The sequence below is a fragment of the Accipiter gentilis genome, chromosome 34 (assembly GCF_929443795.1).
Source record: "Accipiter gentilis chromosome 34, bAccGen1.1, whole genome shotgun sequence".
In the NCBI taxonomy this organism is placed as follows: Eukaryota; Metazoa; Chordata; class Aves; order Accipitriformes; family Accipitridae; genus Astur; species Astur gentilis.
Window position 1 is genome coordinate 6,172,198 of NC_064913.1, and position 19,241 is coordinate 6,191,438.

A 19,241-nucleotide genomic window follows, 5' to 3' on the forward strand; every position below is an offset into this window, starting at 1 on the left:
TGGATTGACTACTATACCCATAAGTAATTAAATAAATTATTTGCTAATAATACAATTTACAAGGAGTGAACTTGTAGTTAGTTTAATACGTATAAAATAAGGAGTTTACAAGATACTGAAATGTTTAAAGCAATGCAAAATGATGTACAAAACAAAAGCCACTTACCAGTATAACAGCTCTGAAGTAGAGACACAGGAGTGGGCCACTATTATATATATGACAGTCTTTTTTTATCTGAGGAATAGTACACAGAGCAAGGTGGCAAGAAGCTCTTTTCCTTCTCCTAAAGTACATAACAGAATCATTCTTGGACTATGTCTTTTTCTGACTATACCTCAGATTCAGTACAAGCACATACACTCGGACAGTTTCAACTAGGCTTGTACAAGGATGCAAGTCTGTAACTGAAAAATTTGCCAGGCACTGTGTGTGCCTGTACTGCTATAATAAACAATAAATTTTCTCGGTGAGGAAGCTCAGTTAATCCATTTGTACGTATAAATATGTTGTTTGTGAGCTGTATTTCCAAGTGTATTGTTGCTCCTATGTTTGAAAACTTTGCCTATTGCCACTTCTGAGATAGCAAAGAGAAAATAAGTATTTCCTTCTGCATTTACTGTTTGGTGTTGTGAGAGGAGTGAATAGAATTTTATGGAACTTCATAAAAATTTAATTCTTACTTTCCCTTGGCTGTACAAGCTGGCTTAGCTTGTTGGTTTCTTTATGACCACTTGCTCTTCTTTGCCTACAAAGCTCATTGTCAGCTAGTTCCAATGAAGAGTTGATGTATTGTTTGTATAAATTTTGCTTGCATAGAGTATAGGGTGAATGTTAGAAAATAAAATGAAACTTTAATTTTTTAAAATCTTGTAATCAGTTTCCACTTTATTGCTTTTCTTATTAAGAAGTAGGACTTCCAATTTACAAGATTGTCTTTTATATATATATTTGCACACATGTATAAATATTATATTTACATTTTATATAAGGTTTTTGTTACTTTTATACACACAACACACACCTATATATTTAATCAATATAAGATGAATAGACTAAGTAATGACCTTTCATAAAACTAACTGTGATTTTTTTTTTTGTTTGAGTCTCAGGATTCCTCTGGAGTGTTTTATTTGTGAGGTTAAAAGTTACGTTTTAAGACAAAGTACTTGAATTCCCATTTTGAAGTGTTCAGTAATTGAAAAGAATTGTTCCTGGACTTCTATCTGGGAGCAGACTTCTTTTGGCTGATATATCAGTAAACCCAAAGCAGGGCATTAAATCCATAATCCATTTCCAGACAGAGATACCTGAGCTAATCTCCCTGGGGGCTAACGAGGCTTGGGGAACACTGGGCTCACTTGGCTGCTTCACCTATTCAAGCCAGCTCAGTCTGAGTTCAGTAGAAAAGAACTGGAGAAGATGAGCTTGGAGGGAAACAAATATTTAAAAAAAACCAAATAGGTCTGGGAAAATTGTGCCATTGTCATGATGAATGCTGTCTTCTGTTTCTTTCACAGGCTCATCTAGTAGCAGCTTTTGAAAAAAGCTTGGGAAATATGACCGGCCGATTGCAAAGTCTAACAATGACAGCTGAACAAAAGGTATGTTTACCAAAGCAGATGCTTTAATGTGGAAAACAGCCAGCAGATTATATTAGAGTTTTGTTTAAAAAACACTGAAAGGCAACAGGGACAGCTGTGCCAATAAGACAGACCTTTCTTTAATGGCCGTTGTGATCAAATCTTCATGAAGCTCCAGGAGAATTAAACTGTGCAGCATCAGGTTTATACAGGCAATACCATAGAATAGTTTGAAGATAAAATCTTTCGTTTCCAGATTTTAATTAAAACATATGGGACTCTAGGTTAAATCCATACTGAAAGATCCTGTAACAAAGACTGATCATAACCTGCTGGAGTGCTTCATTCCAGCCTGCCAGCGTTGGCAGAATAATAGAATTATGGGAAGGGAAGAACTTTAAGTAGAGAAAAATGACTCCATTCAGAAAGTTAATGCAGGTTAGGTATCCTATTCATGAGTAAACAGTTTGGGTTTTCACTGTGCTGTTTTGACTATTGGGGAAAAGAAATCTAAACCTGATAGGCAGCAAATTTAATGTGAGCCTTTGTACCAAGCTCAGGATTAAGAGGCTGCTTAGCACCTTCCAGGATTGAACGTCTGCAACTTTCTGCCCTTATTCATTTTGAACAGTATCCTATAAAAAGAAAGACCTCATTGAGCCAAACTGTGAAAGAAACTGTATATCAGTGAGCTATTAGTCACCACTGGAGTCACTGTACCTGTCCATAAAAATAACATTTCACAGTCTGGTTGAGCACCAGCAGATGAAATATGGTGAGACACATTGTGAGCTAGATAGAAAATGTTTGTATTGCTTGCTTTTTTTCATCTCGAGCAAAAAAAAACCACAGTGGAATTTTCTTAAAACCAAAACTTTTGACTATTTTACAAAGCATAATTTTTGTCAGATGATTTTCTTTCCAGAGGAGGTTAAGAAGTGATACTGAAACAGATCATCTCCAAGCTTCTTTCCTAAAAGATTTGAAACATGTTCTTTTCCTTTGCTTCTTTTCTCTTTTTTTGAGGTTAACTTCCTTTAATCCTCATTATATAAATACAGGTTGGGAGGACAGGTTTAATGCAGCAGTAATAAAACTTATTTTTTAAGTAAAATAGGCTGTGCATTCTAATACCAAACTTCCTGCAGTCAAGTGGAGTAATTTTACTTCAACTTGCAGGACAGTTGCTATTAAACAGGGGTTTTTAAGTTGAATTCTTATTTAGCAAGTTAAATCTTTTGGAAAATACGGAAATTCAGGTTGAGATTCATCCATTAAATGGGAGCCTTACATACTAAAGGATGTCATTTGAACGGGTTTATTGTGTTTCACAGTAAAATTGTTGGGTTTCTCTTAACTTTATAATGAATATTCAATTGAAACCCTTTTTAGATTAGTCTTTATTAAAAATGTTTTGTTTTCCTTAAAAATAGCGTGATCACTTTATATAGAATAAATGCAAAAGAACACATTAGTTCAGTTTAATATCTGTGGAGGGAAAAGATGCTTTCTACTTAGGTGTTGCCCTTAAGTTCACCCAAGCAGTCCCATGAACTTCGGTTTGACCACTCTTATCTTGTCATATTTTTTTAGCTTAGACAAACATTGTTCTTGTGCCATATATTTTGAGCTCTCTTTGTTCTTCCCACAGGAATCTGAGCTTATAGAGCTAAGGGAAACCATTGAAATGCTGAAAGCCCAGAATTCTGCTGCACAAGCTGCTATTCAAGGAGCCTTGAATGGTCCCGATCATACCCACAAAGGTATGTTTTTGTCACTATTAAAATAAATGCAGAGTTTCTCCCCAGGAAAAAAAGCTAAGTCACTACTTTTCTGTTGTTTTGGGGACTCTGTTGCAAGGGCAAGCACATTCTGCAGTGCATGGTAGGCATACTTGTGGTATTTCCGGAGCAGAAAACCTTGCATGAGCTTCCCGTTTGCCAGAGTTCCTGGAGCCTTGTCTTCTCAGAACTGGGTGGCCAGGAATTGATTGCTGGGTGTCAAGAGTTAACCCCATCCCCACAGTTGTGTATTGAAGTTCACCCGAGACACTAGCGAAGCCTTATGGTGGAACATGGTTATAGCTTGGAAATCCAGTGTAAGTTGTAGCTCTGAAAATTGGTGTGCTCATTGTTAAGAGATGGACTCGCAAGAGCTCAGCTCCTTCATGAGGTGCTAAATCAGTGCAGGAAAGTAGGCATTTTAAATGCCAGATTCCCCATTAATTTGTCATTGCAGTTAGGCAGATGTCACGTGATAAATACATACTTCGAAAGTGCCTGTTGGTAAGCGACAGCAAAGGAATTACTTGAAGAAAAAAATAATAGCAGCATTCATTTTTGAAAGTGTCATTGCTCTTTCTTTAAAGAGGTCGTTATTTAGATGTTTGCCTTAAGGTCATTGCATTGCATGACTGGAATATAGCAAAGCTAACTTCTAGGAAGTAAAAAATAATCCAAAATTCATTTCCCTTGGTAATAGTGGACATCTTCTGCAAGAATATTATCCAGTGATTAAGATACAGTTATCAGAGACTTTTAAGAAATTGAAAGTCAAAAGCCTCACCAACCATTTCTAATATTCTCCACTTCTTGGTTATTTTGTTTCATTCATTTTTAATGAACTCCTGCCTGCTTATTTCCATCATGGTATATTAGAAAGTAGCATCTGAACGCTGATTAGGCCTGCTACAAATCAAGCGGTGCCTATACTCCTCAGAAAAAGAACTGTAGTACGTGTGATAGTAATAAGTCACGTAATCCATCTGTGACAGAAACTGCTTAGCTATGAGGTTACGCCTGCACCGATCGCTGTGCAGGGTCATTGCCTTCATGCCGATAAGATCCCGGTTTGGAGAAGCTCCGAAGTGTTAGCCTACTTGTACGCATCCCCACTGACCCCTGTGCGGTTTCTCACAGGCTGCCATAGCTCGAATCTGAGCCACTGCAAGTATCGGTGCCGTTTATGTTCATTTGGGCTCCCTTTGAGGAGGAAGGTGATACATAAATACAAGAATTGAAAGAGAGACAGATGGATTTCACAGTAATTTCTTTTCTTTAGATTTACGTATAAGGCGGCAACACTCTTCAGAAAGTGTTTCCAGCATCAATAGTGCTACAAGCCATTCGAGCATTGGCAGTGGTAATGACGCTGACTCCAAGAAAAAGAAAAAGAAAAACTGGGTAAGTGCTGAGCAGGTTTGAACCTATCTTTTAGCTATTATGTCGTTTCCTAGTGCCTGAGTAGCATAATGGTCCATTTCATCTACAACAATCTTGTGGGGCCAGATGGATATAAAGCAATTCATGTGTATCCATACTGTGACAGTACCAGTAAACTAAAAATAGTTGCATATCAGCAGAAAATTATTTGCAAAAATCAGGATAATTAAACAAGGAAACAAACAAACAAACAAAAAAACTTAAGAGAGATGTTGTGTCCAAAACCATCTCTGGGCCACATTGAAACCCTGTTTGACTTTTTCTTCACTTGCAGTTTGATTCAAAGGCTTCACTCAAATACGTTACCCAGCTATGAAGGGAGTTGAAATCTGTTAAGAATTCTCATGTAAAAGTAGTATGGTGTTTAAAGAAATTAAGAAGCTTCTCAACTGGAACACACAAATATACCACATAGTGCTAAGGGTTTAATCAAATACTTTCAGTAAATAATCAGAAAATGTTTTTGTTGTTTTAAAAATATTACCTGCATAAACATTTGTTTTAAAATACTGATCAGCCTTCATTCCCTTGATTTGTAATTCCACACTCTTTCATGTTTCTGCAAGGTGAACTCTAGAGGAAGTGAGGTGAATATAAACCATGGAAAATCTGGCATGCATCTATAAAGAACCCTATCTTGGCATGATTGCTATTTATTTTGGCAGTAGGCTTTTATACCTTCTAAAACCAGATTATCCTGTATGTCTTCTCAGTTTGTCTCTATTCATTTTAATCTCAAAGTTTAGACTATAGAAAGGGGGAGTGTAGCCAAAATCCATTTCTTTCTCATTAGATATCATGAGCTGGAAAGGACTTAAATAATGCTTCCCTGATCAGTGGTCACACTCCCCACGCTCCAATTATATCATGAAAATAAGATATTTGAATACCTCATTTTTTATAGAGGAACCAGTTTGTCATTGAGTTCTATACAATTTTAATCAGAACAACTTTCTGAAAAAAACCCACCCAACCAAACCAACCACATTTTTCCTAAGATGAACAATTTCTGTATTTAGACAAAGGTATCAACGAATGGGGTAGTTAAAATTCACTGCAGACAAAACTGTTGTCATCTTGGCTCCTGAAATAAATGGCTCTTTGGCTATTCTGTCCCTTTTCAATACTGGGTAAGAGCTTCTAGAGGGAAAAGGCAATGCTTGTACGTTCAGAGATCTTACTACTCTAAAGGAAACTGCAGCAAAGAGTATATACCTTTCAGCTAACATTCTTCTCAGCCGTACAAAAAGCAAGCCTCATGTCCCAGCTTAAATCCTCTCGCTTGCGATCCAAACCATAGCATTTGCGTAGTTTGGCCATTCAAATTTTTAATGGGGATAGTAAATTGGCAAACCCAGTAAATTGAACTTGTCTTTTGATTTCAGCATTTAATAACAGCAGGTTCTGCCTGTACCTAGATGCAAAGTGGTTATTTAAAGCCAGCCCTTGAAGGGAATGCCATGGGAATGGGATTCCACTGGGGCTTAATGGTTTTAAATGAGCACCCCTCTCCCATAGCCGTACCACTCGGTTCTGCACTTTTTCCATAGCATTACGTTTGCGCTGCGCTGGATTAATAAAGTCAAAACAAAGCACCGTATCATGTTTTTAGATACTGTGTTGCATATGTTAATACCTTGCTTCTGTATACTGACCTCAGGCAGTGGCTAGGATGGCATCTGCAAACTAACTCTTCGAAACATGAGCTGCACGCAAATTGCTGCGACGAGGAAAATAATCTTGCTCTATGTTTGTTTTCCAGCTAAGAAGCTCTTTCAAACAGGCCTTTGGAAAGAAGAAGTCCACCAAGCCTCCTTCCTCACATTCAGACATAGAAGAGCTGACGGACTCCTCTCTTCCTTCGTCACCTAAATTGCCCCACAGCTCAGGAGAGTGTGGGGCAACATCGATGAAACCATCACAGTCAGCATCTGCGTAAGTGTCTCCCTTGGCAAACCTTTCTTCCCAAACGGGGTGGACCGTGAAACAGAGCCCCTCAAGTGTGGCCATTTGCAGTTGAGAAACCATTGCCCACAGCCGTGATCTTTTAACCTCATGCTCCAGCCATTTGCCAGATTTCTCATGAGCTTCACTCCATTTATACACTCCTTTTTCCAGCAGCTCTTTCCTTAGGTCATTCTCTCCTCCTTTCACAGCCTTTACCCCAAATCATCTAGCAGTGCAAACTCCTTTCCAAATGCACGTCCAAAAGCTTACATTGTACTCTCCCTGCACCATTAACAACTTTATCATATCCACTTAGTAAAGGCCAAATACTACAGTTTCCTTTCTTCATGACATACTAAAAAATGTCATTTTATTTTCCAGGCAGCTATGAGTTTTTACAAGATACTCATCCCTTCTGCTATTACTTCATCTACTTTGTAGCTACTAATTTATATAAATTTTAATCTATTTCCCCTCTTTTATCAGCTTGGATTTTTTTGTGGGGTTTTACTTCTATTTTTTATTCAAATCACCATCCTTAAGGTTTCAGGACTGAGAACAAGTCATCAATCAAAAGCTGTCCCATTTCCTCATTATTTTTTGGATGTCTAATATATTTTTCTTAGGGAGTTCTCAGCTCCCATTCATATTCTTCTGCCTAATTTTTTTTTCATTCTGTTAAACTCGTAACTTTTTCCAGTCTGGGAAAATCAACCTCTTGAACCAACAAATGTGTGCTACTGATACCAGCCTTGCTTTCCTTGTCCTAACTGAGAAGAATCAGGTCACAACTACGCTTCATTAAAGCGCCTGGGGAATTCTAGTCTCGTGACTGATTACTGCACTTTAGAATAGAATTTCCCTGCGTTAGGTTAGGTGCCTTTTATGACTAACTTTTTATAGACTCTAATGATTTTTATATACTAGGTTTAGGAGTTTGACAGCAAATATTCCCACAGAAGAAACCCTTCCACAATAAATGTTTTTCTTTCCTCACATTCCACACAGACTAGTGAGGAATAACTCATCTAGATCTCTAGTTTTGTGGGTTTTTTTTTATAGGAAGCTCACATTTTTATGGTTTGGAGTATATGTGTGTTTTGGGAGGAGGATTTCTATGTTTGGGATCCTTGAGTCTGATTTGTTATCAACTTAAAAATCACTAGTAAAAGCCTTAATAGAAAGCGCCTGAACTTAAACAAAACAGTTTTACTCTACAAAATTTTTTACTTAGAATTCTCAGATCTGCTCTCATAACCTTATCCTGTTTCCTTTCCACCAACCCTGCTTTTTTCCTCTGGCTCTTTGACTTGCTCTCTAGATGTACTGGTGTTCCCAGGATTTATCAAGGGCGAAGCTATAGATCTAGTCTTTCATCCCAAGCTCTTCCCATGGCTATTTGGTCTCTCTCTGAGCCTTAACTTCCTAAATTCTGTCAAGTTCACAGCCTTCTGGTCCTTCCTCCATAACATTTTTAAACTGATCTTTCTGATCATATTATTGCATTTTTTATTATTGTGAGCTTTCTACACAGTATAACATAGATTCCTTTCCCTTCTACATAATCACCTGGAAGATCACGTAAAATATATTTATTTAGATTAATTTCTTTGTCTGTTATACTGATAATGTTACTCTCTTTGGAAGACTCAGTTTTCTGTTGCATAATTTAAACTTCTGTCACCTTCAAGACTTTTTATAATTGTCAGCAGCTTCTGTTCAAAGATCGTGACTAAATTACTCCTCCTACCCAAAGCAAGCTATTGATATAAAAATCCCGAGATTGTAACAAGAAAGAAAAAGTAAAACTCTTTCTTTCTAACTACTTTGAACCTTTGTCTGAAGTCTGATCAGGCTTCTGAGCTTCTTTCCGTGACTGCTCACGAATGTTCACTTATCTTTTTGGTTTCCTTCCTTTTGATGAAGTCTCATCTTTTTATGTCATTTTGCAGTTGTCAGAGCCAGGTGTTGAAGAGCTCTGGAATCTGCAAAAGAAAATTCAAGTCATACTTTCTGCTTCCATTCTGCTTAACTTACCGGTCTAGACAGCTTTTTCCTGCTTCTTCCAGAACCGTAGCCCTTCTTTCTGCTTCATCTTTACCTTCTTTAAAGCTGGCTTGCCAAGGACTTTTTGTCCATGCCTCTCAAGATGTACTGCAAAAAAGCTGAAAAGAAAATAGCCAACAAATAGATATGCGACTCCCCAGTTGTCCAAGTTGTCATATGAGACAATATATGCGTGTAAATAAAATTTCATTTCTTATTTGGTTAGCATAGGTATGGGCACATCAAATGAAGACCTGTATCGTAACATTTGGAAAAAAATCCTAGTATATGCCTTTATACATGTTTACTCACATTTAAAATATTTGTGCATGCTGTGAATGATATTCATTATTTTCCTTCTTCGATTTGCCATTTTTTTTTATTTGCCATGAACTTCTTCATCTTCCCTTTGCTTACACTTTCTTTATATATTTCCTTGACCTGAGTCTCATGTTCTAAACCATTACTTTACTTTCTTCCAATTGCATCTGTCTAATACGTGTGTATGCAGGTCATCTCTAGTGTGGGCACCAAAGAAAAGGCAAAACGGTCACGTGGTCTACAGGCATAGATCCCGGTAAAATTGAGTGTGGGGCATGGAGTTGTATATCCAACTGCTGACCTGAAGAGTGCTGCATCTTCTTTCCCAAAATACATTTGCATGCATTCTGGCAATTAAAAGTTGACCTCTGTTTCTTGTTTGTATATTAGTAGTAATAATCACAATAATAATACTTATTATTATAAAATATTTTTCATATTTAAATTGTTCTGCAAATATTAACTATTTATAGTGTCAGTAATAAAGAACAATAACATTTAGTGAATTGACTGAAAATATTGCTTAGTGTAACAACGTAGCCAAAATTCAGTGTTTTATTTTCTACTGGTTCTCTTATGCAACAGGTCTAAGTCTGATGATGACACACAGAGGCAAAAGAGTCCGACATGAGAACTGGGGTCCCTAGGCCAGTCGTGTTTTGCTCTTTTCTCACAATATAATGGTTTCTTGCCTTAAAATTAATGCTCATGAAAAATAATCACATGGTAATTACTTTTAATCCAGTCTTCAAGGAAAAAAACCAAACAAGACAAAACCAGCCAGCATATTTTCAGATACTTTACATTACCAGATGACAGACTATAGGCAAGAAGTTAACCATCACAAATCAAAACCATTTCAGATCAAAATCTTCTAGATCACGAAGTCAAGGACTGTCTCTCTGTGTACTGTTCAAAACAGAGGAAACTGTTGCTGATAAATATCAGATAATAACTATCAGTAGTAGAGCATAATCGGCATACTTCAGTTCTGACTGTTGCTACTTGGGGAAATCATAACCTTTGCACCAAAGAAATGATGCAGATATAAAATCAGATTAAAACCAATGGGTGATACACACTCAAAAAAAAGATTTCTGGAAAGTTTTTAACAACTTTTTTTCACTATAGTGAACTACCTAACTAAACTGGAAAGGTATGAAGCAAGCTGATCATTTCATCTGGAGAGGGTTTTTTCCCTTTTTTAATTTGCAATTTGAGCCTTTTCATGTTTCTTTGATAAGATTCTTTCTTCACTCATAGGTTTCACCAGCAGCAAGCATTTTCTGTACTTTGATATTTAGTAATGGCACTGCTTTGGGGGGAGAACTTTCCTTTAATCTCCTGCCTGTTTCCTGCTCCTCTTTAGGATCTGTGAGTGCACAGAGGCAGAGGCTGAAATTATTCTTCAGCTAAAGAGCGAGCTGAGGGAGAAAGAGCTAAAATTAACAGACATTCGTCTTGAAGCCCTCAGCTCTGCACACCATCTGGATCAGATTCGGGAGGCCATGAACCGCATGCAGGTCAGTGCAGTAGCTTAAGTGATGACAGGGGTGCACACCAAAGGTATGCCTGCTCTATTTCCTTTCCCAGTACTTTCTTTCAGATACCAAAAAATTGTCAATACGAAGTAAATTGCTAGATTGACAGTACTTCCGAAGGATGGGTATGATAAGTGTTCACCTTATAATATTGATATTCTTAGCATTTATATTAATAGCTAAAATGTGTTTAAGAGATATGGAAGGAGACATAATCCCTGCCCAAAGGATATTTGTTATCTAAACCCTATGACTGGGAAAAGCAACATGACACACAAGCAGATCAAGAAGTGATTTCTGCAGAGCTCTAAATTCTTGGGGCGGGGGGTATATGTGCATACTGTCTCATCATTTCTGTTTCATACCCCAGTTGTGGCTTGCTGAAACAAAGAACGTAAAATTGAACTAAATTATTATATCCAGCATCGCTAAAATTTCACTGCATTATTTTGTGAAACTGGTCCAAATCCTTGCTGAACACATTTGTCATCAGAAGACGTGCCCTTTCATGAGACTGAGAGGATGCAGAAAGAATGGCAACGTTCTTCAGCGGAGCACGGAGCTTTACAGGACTCGGCTCTGTTGCCCACATACAAGTGTCCAGTATCATGTTGGGTGCCCCAAAGTATCTACAACATCCACGCAGTATGACATAGGTCCTTCAGTAGCTCTGGGCCCTTCTGGAATGACACATGAGATACCTAGGAGATCCCTGAAGGCACTATAAACCTGTATTTGGGAAACAGAATCAAGGCCATGGGGTGGGGATTCAGGCTGAGACTGGGACAGCTACATTTAGATGTCTGGGTATGATCTAGGTGATAAACTCCATTTGTAGTCGATTGAGTTTTAGTCCTGCAGTAGTGGCACCTAGAAAGCTATCCTAAAATCATCCTAAGATTGCTACAGAAGGTGAAATGGAGTTGTTTGAGCATAGGCACCTATTAGCGTTTGAACCAGCCTCAGGGATTTGTATCCGCACGGGACTTGTAGGTTTAGCATTCTACCCATGGAAGACCGTGTTTCCAGTGACACTGGAAACCCCCATTTACACCCCTGAATCCAACCCCAGTGGCTTGTCAGCTCAATTGCTCTGTGCTGGGCGCTTAGGTCGGATGCACCCGTAGGCACTTCCGTATAGGTGTCCAAAGGCTGATTTCCTAACTACCACATTTGGTGGGCTTGCTGTCTTTTCTAGACCTCTTTGTTTATACCATGTCTATAGCAGTCTCAGTCACACCGTTAAACATCTGGGGTACCCGCCACCCTCCTGGGTGCTCACACCACTCGGTGCCAACATTGCTAGCGGATAGTTGGCTGAACTTCAATTAGGGGGAAGAATAATCAAGAATTGGTCTGTAAATATGGGTTACAGTTGTCCAGACGCAAGTAAAGCATTTGATTTGGAGTCACTAAAAAATTTTTAGGAACTCTAAGGGATAGAATACATTTAATTGCAGCGGTGGAGAGCAGGACGTGGAGGCTTATCAGCTGGTTATGGTCTTACAGCGGGAGGTGAGTGCCTAAACCAGGTGAACTCCTCGGAGAGAGGAGTCTGCTGTGGTCACAGGCCTCGAAAGTTTGAATTTCACCAAAGCTGGGCAGAGGTGACTGTTTCAGATGCTGCCGCTGGTAATCACCCCTTCTTCTGAAGTTTTCCCAAAAGCAGAGGCAGCCACCTTGGAGGTGCCAAACTCTGATGTTTTGGAGAGTTGATGAGGATTGGTAAGGGGAAAAGGGAAGCTTGGTGGCAATGATATACAAATACTATGTGTATTCAAAGCACCTTAAAAATCTAAAGCTCAGCTGAATGGCAGTCTGCTAAGAGTTGAGTAATTAATCAGTGTAAATTGCAGAGTAGATGGAGACTGTGTGACTCATTTCACCGTAGCTCCTGGTTTGAAGCCCAGGCTAAACTGGTACATTCATCCATCGCCTTCTGTCACAATTTTGCTGGTTTGTCCCTTCCCTTTCACTATCTCCTCACCTTTGCCTGTATGATCTAATCTTTTTGTAGCTGTTGCAGGGTTTTTTTGCGATGCTACCCCTTATGTTTTTATTTGTATAATGTAGCCGTACAGCCTTCATAAAAGAACAGGACTTTTAGCAGAGTATTAGTGAATGCGGAATTAAATTTGATGTGCAAAACCGTCTGCAAGAATAAGCAGTTGCTTTGTACTGTGCTTCGTGAAGCGACTGAAAGCTAGATTTAGCTGGTACCAGGCTGTTCTCAGGCTAAGTTTTCATTTTATTATTGTACATTCAATAATCACTTGGCACCACAGAGGATTTAGCTAAAAAAAATTCCTAGTTGTTCTGATTCATCTGTCACTGTATGTTTTCATCAAAGAGGGCTTGCTGACCGTTATGTGAACAATCCTATGTTTGAATGATCAAAAAGTATTATCTGATAGCAAGAAGGGTTGTGAAACTGTTAAACTATCAATTTCTAATTGTCCATTTTTAATTTCATTTCTCCTCTGTGAAGTTACGGCAGTAATAATTTTCTGTGACTTTAGAAACATTGACATACCCAAGATTTTAACAGTAACTTTTTTAACTGACTGTTACCTACGATTTTTTACAATAGAAAGTAGCTTATAAAACTGGGGAAAGCTGGGAAAATTCTCACCACACCGGTATTATGGTCAACTGTACAATAAACACTGAAGCTTGAAGATTACGTTGTTTAGGAACTGTCTTGAGGCAAAAGCTAAAACAAGGTTATAGGGGGTTTTCCCCCTTCATTTCAGGAGTGAAGGCAATGCAGTTTTCACTGACTGCAGGTGAACGGCAAGCACCAGAATAGCCACCCGCAGTGGTTTTCTGAAAGAATAACCTGCTGTGCTTTTATGTTGATTTCTTTTGAATACAGAATGAAATTGAGATATTGAAAGCTGAAAATGATCGTTTAAAGGCAGAGACTGGAAATACTGGAAAGCCTGCTCGGCCGTCATCAGAGTCTTCAAGCAGCACATCATCTTCTTCATCACGGCAGTCACTAGGACTTTCTCTGAACAATTTAAACATCACAGAATCTGTTACATCAGGTAAATATATTTTGACCACATGCATGCCTCAGCAATTAGTAAGAATTTATTATTTTCACTCTCTTAATGGGCCATATATGGGAGGCATGCCTGAAAATTAAAAGACCTCATATCACTTAGGTAAACATCAAGTATACATTCACTAATGGAGATGAGGAAGAATGCTGGCAGTCATTTCTGAAAATGTAGATTTTAGAAGGCTCTGTATAATAGTAACAGGCTGTTCATTATGTTTGCTTAGTTCCTAGCTATGATACTCTCTACCTACCTAGTTTACAATACTCTTTGGTCATCTAGTTTACAATTTATTTGAAGAGGACAGTATCTGTTGTAGTATACTTGACAACTGTACAGATATATTTTCTTGTCCCTGTGGAATAAATAAGAGCATAGTACATGAAACTTCCTTTTTTTTTTTTTTTTTTTTTTTGTTTGTTTACAGATCTTTTATCATTCAGTTAGCTCCCTTAACTTTATTTCGTATTTGCAACTGGAGCAGAAGGTGGACTCAGTTAGCTTTATCCCTTACATTTTTTTTTAATGTGATATATCTAGTTAGTCTACGTTGGACCAAATCACCATTTATCACAGGAGCCAAACCCCGCCTGGCTTATTAAGCAGGCTCATTGTTTCAGTGAATGAGAGAAAGCAAGCAGAACTTTGGACCACATCCTGAACATTAACATTTGATTATTTTCCATGCCATAGAGTTTATGATAATAAGCCTTCTACACTTGTTTTGATAATGTAGCCAAGAAACAGAAGTGCTGTCTCTAACATTAGAACCAGGAGCAGAGCAGAAGCAAAGCAGCGCTCATTAGCGTAGTCTCCACAGAAAGTATAATGCAGTCTCTGGAAGGAATAGAAATGTGGCTAATAATTGTAGAAAGAGTCTAGGCAAGAGTACAGCTGGGAATGTGCCAAACTGCCCGACTATAATTTGGATTGGCAGTTAGTCGTATTATCTTGCCAGTCATTGATTACATGGATATTTGAATATTTCTTCTGGTTAATATCAGATTTTATGGGAAAATCGGTCTATTTTTTATTTACATTCCAGCTTACTTTTTTGCCAGGTTTAACTTTTAGTATGGGTGAGCCTGTGCTGGGCCTCAGTATACAATGAAGTGTTGCAAAAACAGGGGGAAAAAGTTTAACTATGGTTCCTGCTCATGCATCCACAAACATAAAAAAAAAAAAAAAAAAAAAAAAATTAAAACCAGAACAGATTTTTTTTTCAAAATGGTAATTGTGGAATTTCTTTCGTGAGCAGCAGCTATTAGCACTTTGCCGCTCAGCACTAACTCTGTCTAGATACAGGAATAAACATGGAGGAGGAAGAGGAGGAGGAGGAGTTTGAAGAAAAGGGGGAAGAACTGGATGAGAATAAGACAGGAAAAGAGGACCAGGGGGAAGAACGCAGGAAGGTGAAAGATAAGAAAAAGAACGAAGATGAACAAAATCAGGAGGAATTGTTTAGCAAAAGAACAGAAGAAATAAAAGCTGGAAGAAAAAGAGGAAGAGGAGAAGGGGATAAAGGAGTAGGAGGAGGAACAGGAAGAAGAACAATGAGACTGGGAGAAGTGGTTGGACTTGATGATCTTAAGGGTCTTTTCCAACCTAAATGATTCTACTATTCTATGATTCTATAAGCTTTATATAATTTTCTGTGTTATTGGTTCTAAATGTTTTTCTAGCATGCAAAGTAATTACTTTCAGTTATAAGAAATCAAAGAAATAAGTGTGCCTAATGAGGAGTGGAGGATTTCATTTGATTATGAATCCAGCCTTTTTGATCATTGTGAGTATCATCCTGTTGCCATGCCGAAGAACTTGGAAGGGTGACAGCTTCCTACCAAGTCTTGTGGGATTTCTGTGGCAGCTGGAGTACTATTAAACAAAAGTCCCTGAGATATGGAGAGGTTAATCATGCTGGGGACCAAGGTGAGAGATAACGAGGGCTTTGGCTCATCGTATTAAAAAACGCTGTGGCACTTTCTGGGAGACAAGTGTCTCCAAATGCCCGTGGTCATCTGGAAATGACCAAAGCTATCCATTGCCACTTCCTAAGGGTATAACCATCTCCTCCTGATAGGTGTGAGTGGCAAGCTGGGAAGGGGCTGGGTGGTCACAGACGCCCGTATTTCAGCCAGTCGCTGGAGTAAAAAGCAGCAAAGAAGGACCAGTACAAAACTCTGTCTGTGCTGTCCAGTGAAAAGAGTGCCAGAGCTCAGACAAGAAGTGAGCCGGAGCCACCATAGCGCACCTAAGGAGGAGGTCTGGCAGGAGATAATTAAAGCAATTAGCACCACCATGAAATTAGACCCCCTTGGGCATCTTCTGAGCCCTTTGTATCAGTGAGAGAGAGAGCTCTTAGGAAGTGGCATTTTTTTCTAGCCACTGAGTGGTTCCTCATTCCTAAAGACTTACAGAAGAATGTATTTTAAAGGCTACATGAGGGTCATTCAAATATTGAAAAATTTCACCGAGGGATCAGTTATATTGTAAATTGCCCTCAGACAAACTATGACATTATGGAAACTCTTAAGGTTTGTCAAATATGCCAACACGCAAGACAAGTGAAGTGAAACATTCCACATTGGTGGCACAGTAAAACTGTCTGCCTGGAACAAAACAAGCATGGATTTATTTAAGCTTACAACAAAAATACTTCTTCAAAAAACAAAACAAAGAACCCAATAGCAGAATCTGCTTTCTAGATCTGGGTGTAAGTTATCAAACGTTTTACATGAGGACTTATTTTTTAATACATTCATTGTTGTCATATTAATAAGTCTTCTCTGGTTTTGCTATAAGCAAGTGACTGAATCTTACTGGCACTTCATTTAATTTGGGTGAAATCTGACCTTGTGCAGGCTATGACATGAAGTTGATGCTTTTCTTCAGTCACCACAATAAGAACGAGCAGGACTTAGGGTAGTGGATTACTGTGCTGGCCTTTGAAGAAAATGCAAATCCATAATCTCTCCTTAATTTGATAGTTCATTTAAATGTCTAACAGTGAAATCTCTGAGAGAACTTCTAGAGGAAGAAAGCAGTTTTATCCCTTGCAATAAAGCTGCAGACTTAGCCTTCAGTAAGAAATACGTCCTCCTCCTTTCACATTTTAGGAGTTAGTGAAGAGGTGGAAACTGAGGCACAAAGCAGATCAGAATCACTCTTTACCTCCAAGAAAAATGAAACCTTTTCTTAGAGGAATGGCTGAATAGAGTCCCATATTCTGGAGGAGTGCAAAGTGGTTTTCTAATGTTTGCTTACTGTTTGTAAGCCTGTATTTGGTTAAAAAAAAAAGACTCTATCCATGCCATGTGTACTGAAGGCAAGGAAATCAGCTGGAAAGAGAAATTAAATGCTACTTTACTTAGCAGCAAACATATCAATGCAACAATTTCTTTTTTTTTTTTTTCTCCTTACAACATTCTAAAAGGCACAATAAGTCCCCAAAGATATAAACTTAATTTAGGTTTTAACATTGCTTTGTGGACGTATGATAATTTTGAGCAAGTTCCAAGAAGGAAAGCAAAGGCAAGATCATGATGCAAGAATTTATTTATTTATGGATTCCCTATTCATTTCTACATGATTAAAGCTTCTAATATTGCTTCAAAAATTGACAAATTGTAACTTTTTTTTGATCTCCAAGAGAAAAGGTGAATTAGGAATAAGTGCACGTTAAAATTACTGCAAATTGTTGTGATGGCAGCCTTCCTTTTTAACCAAAAGGTCCTTTGAACAAATATTGAACTGATGATGTGAACATAATTGATGTGATTTGTCAGCTTGATCACTTTAGTTCCCTTCTTTTATTGTAGATATTTTGTTGGATGATGTCACTGATGGAGCACTCCACAAAGAAGGTCACAGTGTGAAAATTTTAGTCACTATAAACAAGGGCTATAGTCGAGCCAAGGTAAGTTCACTACCCAAAGGTCTGGATGCAGAATTCTAGCTCAGGCAAATCTGGCAGTATAGCAGCTCAACTTGTTTCAGCCAGGAACTGAAGGGAAATACCCTGAAGATAGCAGCAATCTGCTCTGTCATCCCTGCTCAATACAGTTAGGCATTCTCCACAGACTAGTGTCATACGGCCTCCTTCTGCCTTTGTGGTGGCTCAGACACTACCAATTCTCAGTTTAATTAGTACTAGGATGTTCTGGGACTTGCTATCTCCATTTAAAAGTCGTTATAAATTAGATCTATGCCTTGGACCCCTTTGGGTGCAGCTATGAATAAACTGCTGAGGTAATAAATTTGGAATTGCATTGTCATGGTTTCATGTTCTGTATTACAAAAAATTATAAATACGGCGCAACTTTTATTTATATTCATCTCTTTATAAACACAGATGCAATCAAAGAGCAGAATAAGATACTGTATTTCCTTCCTTATGAAGATGTACCAAAGTAATATCATCTATACCTACTTCTGGCACAGAGATTATTAACAAAGTTGTAGCATTACATTCTAAAGAACATTTTTTTTTCTTCATTGGGAAAATTGTGAATCTTACAGAAAACTGATTACCACCATTTTTAGTCCAGTTTCCAAAAATCTCTCTTTGCAGGATCAAAAACCACATGCATATCTGATAGGATCAATTGGAGTCAGCGGAAAAACAAAATGGGATGTTTTAGATGGTGTAATTAGACGTCTCTTTAAGGTAAGACTTTGAAAAATTAGCTCAAATATTAATTCAGTTTTCTTTTTCACTTAAGAAAACTTCTGTGTTCTTTGGGTCGTCTTGCCAAGTTTTAGTTTTGTTTTGTTTTCTGACATATTGCTAACAACACAATTAAACTTTATTCTTAATGTTGCTGTTCTCCTTTCATGATTGTAGGCAGTTCTCTATTGAATGTGACTGCAAGAATCTCCTTGTCAAGTGACTTCGCCTGCACCAAAATGTTTTCCAAACTGCTCTCATTCAATAATTATTTTTATGTCTTATGTTTTCATATAATTTCAGGAATATATTTTCCGAGTGGATCCGACTACTAGCCTGGGTTTAAGCTCTGACTGCATTGCTAGCTATTGTATAGGGGATGTAATTAGAGCCCATAGCCTAGAAGTGCCTGAACTGCTGCCTTGTGGATATCTGGTTGGAGATAATAATGTCATCACTGTGAACCTGAAAGGTAAACGCCAAGAATATTTTTGCAGATACTGTAGAGTTCCTCACTGCAGTCCCTCAACCCTTTATATTTTAGTTCTTACACCTGACCTTTCTGTATTTTGTCTCCAGTTCAAGAACTTTATCACATAAATTTTCTGTATGACACTGTACAATACCTAGCACAGTGCAGCATTTTGAGGCAAATCTAAAAATAGCTCTGTCCTTCTCTGCCTGACTGCCAAATCACAGCAAAGCACAAATTTCTGAATAGTGGCAAAAAAACCAACCCCCAAACAGACATTATGATGAGAAATATTTATGCCTTACCCAGTTCCGCAGGAAAAATTTAATACATTTCAAAGCTGTAGGGATTTGCTATTGGAGGGGAGGGGGGCCTTCAGAA

The 19,241-nt window shown here is 38.1% G+C and overlaps 1 protein-coding gene across 1 annotated transcript in view; it reads left to right on the top strand.

The window, feature by feature from the left end:
• NAV3 (neuron navigator 3) overlaps positions 1-19,241 on the top strand; it is a 417,043-nt gene that overhangs the window by 384,805 nt on the left and 12,997 nt on the right. The window contains exons 23-32 of the mRNA XM_049792275.1: positions 1,519-1,602; positions 3,233-3,344; positions 4,642-4,763; positions 5,369-5,389; positions 6,565-6,737; positions 10,486-10,639; positions 13,533-13,707; positions 17,541-17,638; positions 18,293-18,388; positions 18,692-18,860. Of these exons, the coding sequence (XP_049648232.1) occupies positions 1,519-1,602; positions 3,233-3,344; positions 4,642-4,763; positions 5,369-5,389; positions 6,565-6,737; positions 10,486-10,639; positions 13,533-13,707; positions 17,541-17,638; positions 18,293-18,388; positions 18,692-18,860 (1,204 nt within the window). The remainder of the gene's footprint in view (positions 1-1,518; positions 1,603-3,232; positions 3,345-4,641; positions 4,764-5,368; positions 5,390-6,564; positions 6,738-10,485; positions 10,640-13,532; positions 13,708-17,540; positions 17,639-18,292; positions 18,389-18,691; positions 18,861-19,241) is intronic.